We start from the raw sequence: 3,592 nt of genomic DNA on the forward strand, positions 1-3,592 counted from the left end.
TTATAAATAATTTAAAAACAATAAATAAAGATATTATATATAGTCAANTTTGTTGAGATGTTGGTGTTGGGTATTAATTGCCCTGAGTTTCTTATCATAAATAAGTTTTCGTTTTAGGGTAATGTTTAGGATTGGCTAGTCATTTTCTGGTAGGAAAAGGTTTAGGACTCTATAAATAGAGGCATGTTCCTTATAACTTAATCAGCATTTATAATGTAGTTTTAAGGGCTTTGAGAGTTTTGGTTAGGGGGAGAATTTGTGGGACACAAGTTTGATACGTTATCACATGTGTGAACCTCCCATGTATTCCGAGTGAATTGGTTGAGGTGATTTCTCTCTATATTTTGTACTCTCATATTTATAAAGTGAATTGCTCATCTCTTTTGTGGATTTAGGTCGATTGACCGAACCAAATTAAATCTTTGTGTCTTTAGGTATATTTCTCTTTTGTCTTCTTACTCATGGTCTTTCGAGATTTGCTTTGCTAGCTTTCGTGTGACACCTAATTTATTTCGGTCCTAACAGTTGGCACAATTTCAAACACAAGCGATTATAGTATGAGGAAGAAAATTCTTTTTTTAAATAGACTAATTAAAATATAATGGACAAGAAAAGTACCAATGAAGTGCAAAGATGGACACTCAATTGGAGATGCAAATGCATTAGAAGCAAGCTTGGGACATCCCAATGCGGCCCCTCCAAATTTGGCCCCTGCTATTAACATCACAAATTTTATTTTTGGGACTTTGGTTAGAGCCACTCTATCCCTTTGCATTCCTGGCATTGATGCAGCTACAACTGCTCCCTAAACAAATATTAAAATCACATAAAAAAAATATATACTCCTTCGGTTTAAAAAAGAATGACCTCTTTCCTTTTTTGGTAACATTTTAATTTCAGTTTTCCACGTGGCATGTTTAAGGCCACAAGATTAAAGAGCAATTTTGTATATTTGACATAACTTTAATTTAGGACTACAAGATTCAAAAGTCTTTCTTTATTTTCTTAAACTCCGTGACAAGTCAAACTAGACCAGACCTTTTGAAACAGAGGGAATCTAACAAAATTTATGATTAACTTATATAATTATATAACAATGAGAGAAGTATTGGAAACAATATGAATTATTAGTTTCATCCTCAAACGACCGACAATCTTAGGAAGACTTCTTTACTTGACTAACTGAACTTAAATGCTACATGACAGAAATACACCCTAAATTCTCGTCAACTTTAGGGGTGTTTTCAACACTTTTCTCAATTTTTTATTAACAGTCTCATTCTCTTACAAGAGTTTGAAATCACTTGATATGTCATGTGACAGATCGGAGGTGTATCTAAGTTTATTTAGTAAAGTAAAAGGTGTTTTTAAGGCTAGCTGTCAATAGTTCAGAAATCAAACTAATAATTTGCATCAAATTTAGGGTGTTTTCAATAATATATAATAATACTTACCTCACTGAAACCTAAAACACCATCAAATGGTCCATACTTCTCCATGTTAGCTTCAATATATTGAATACATTCTTCAAAATTGTAAATTTCCTTGAAATCCTACAATATAATGTTATGACACTTGATGAAAACATTTATTATTCATTTATCATAAAATATGGATCTATTCATAAAAATATTCAACTTCTCTTCTTGAGATTTCTAATTTGAAATCTTTCTCAAGTCCTCTCGTAATATTTGTGAATTCAAAATTTAGAGAGTTTGAATTGAAGTGTGTTATCTGAAATATATATATTTAATTTGATTTGTAATACTTATTATATATTTTCATGCGAAAGCAGATTTAAGATTTAAATTATATTAATTTAAATGCATAGTTTGATCACCTCAATCAAATTTATTTGATGAAATACTTAAGTATTTGTTCATATTTAGTAGAGTTTTTTGACAGATATACATAGCCCAAGCCAAAATTTATATTATTTTTAAAAATAAGCTACGCTTAAGCAATTTTGCTAGGCAAACCTTTTGTTACTCATCAGACATAAATTGTGAATATAAATTAATTTTACTTATAAGACAGAAGTTTAACATATTTCAAGACAATGAATCTACTCAATTGATGATAAAAGGAAAAACAAAAAAACTAGAACCTATGTTTTTGTTGTTCATCAGACACAAGTTTTAGGTTTTATTTATAAGGCAAATATTTCAAGATAAAACCTGCTTAATTGACCACGAGTTCCGTCCAAAAGAAAATGGAAATAAAAGTAGCAATAAAGGAGAAGAACCTCAGTAGCTTGGTACCATTCATAGTAGGGTGGATAAAAAATGTCATGAGCATCCACTTTATCTTGAAGTAAAAAAGGTGCATCCAAGAACACCAAATCTAGCTTATCAAGTAAATATTGTGGCCAACCAAGTTCCAATTCTTTCTTCAATATATTAGCACTAGTTGCATGGCCATGGAGGCACAGAACTCTTGGCTTCTTCTCATATTGGTAATTTTCCATATATTAAATTATAGAAGAAAACAAGACAAGAGTTAGCTCTCTTTTGCCTTAAGCAAGTTATCCTTGGAACTATATATACTTGAGGGAAGTTGTTGCACATACAAATGTTGTAAGATGGATAAATATATTTAGGGAAAAAGGACAAATATATTCTGAACCATCGTAAATGGTATGCAGATATCCTCCGCTATACTTTTGGGACATTGGTGTCCCCGCCATCCAAAAACTAGAACATATATGCCCTTCACTCTAACAGAAGACTAAATATGGACACGTGACACAATCTTATCCGTAGATCCAATATTTAATAAATGTCGGGTCGGTGGATAAGATTATGACACGTGTATGTCCATTAGTATAAAGGGTATATATGCTCTAGTTTTTAGACGGCAAGGGCACCACTGTCACAAAAGTATGACATAGGATATATATTTGCATACCATTTACGATAGTTCGAAAATATATTTATCCTTTTTCCCATATATATACACTTTTTCCTTTTTGTCCTTTTAAAAATGAAAATCTATAAATAATATAAATTTTGAATTGACAATTAGAAGATAAAGTTTATGATTTAAATTGAAAGATAAGTACACTAACAACATCAAATACAAAATTTATAAAAAGGAAAAAGGCCTAATATATCTTTTAATATTGCAATTTAGAGATGATATATCCCTCGTTAAAAAGTTGGTTTACATATACTCCTACCGTTACATAAATGGTACAAATATACTCTTTTGGCTAACGAAAAAAAAATTAAATTTACTTTTTTTGAAATTTTATTAAAATAAAATTTATATATAAAGGTATATTTGATCATTCGTGTAAAGTACAAGAGTATATTTGATCATTCTTTCTCACACAACTAATTTTTTTTGTCGACCCTAGTTAACAATAACCTACGACTAATTTTTTTTGTCGACCCTAGTTAATTGTCACCTATAACGAAGTTTTTGTCGACCGTAGTTAACAGTAACCTATGACTAATTTTTTTGTTGACCCTAGATAACTGTAATTACCTACGACTAATTTTTTTTGTCGACCCTAGTTAACTGTAATTACCTACGACTAATTTTTTTTGTCGACCCTAGTTATGTAATGACCCTCCAGGTCATTTTTAAA

At 30.4% G+C, this 3,592-nt stretch overlaps 1 protein-coding gene across 1 annotated transcript; it reads right to left on the bottom strand.

The window, feature by feature from the left end:
- Positions 1–607: 607 nt before the first annotated feature.
- Positions 608–2,500, bottom strand: LOC125850422 (uncharacterized; the record flags this gene model as incomplete). Its single annotated transcript, XM_049530276.1, has 3 exons — positions 2,246–2,500; positions 1,455–1,553; positions 608–805 (listed from the first exon to the last, which is right to left on the bottom strand). Coding segments are annotated over exons 1-3 (519 nt in total), but the record flags the coding sequence as incomplete, so codon positions are not given.
- Positions 2,501–3,592: the final 1,092 nt, after the last annotated feature.

The sequence above is a fragment of the Solanum stenotomum genome, unplaced genomic scaffold (assembly GCF_019186545.1).
Source record: "Solanum stenotomum isolate F172 unplaced genomic scaffold, ASM1918654v1 scaffold16869, whole genome shotgun sequence".
Lineage (NCBI taxonomy): Eukaryota > Viridiplantae > Streptophyta > Magnoliopsida > Solanales > Solanaceae > Solanum > Solanum stenotomum.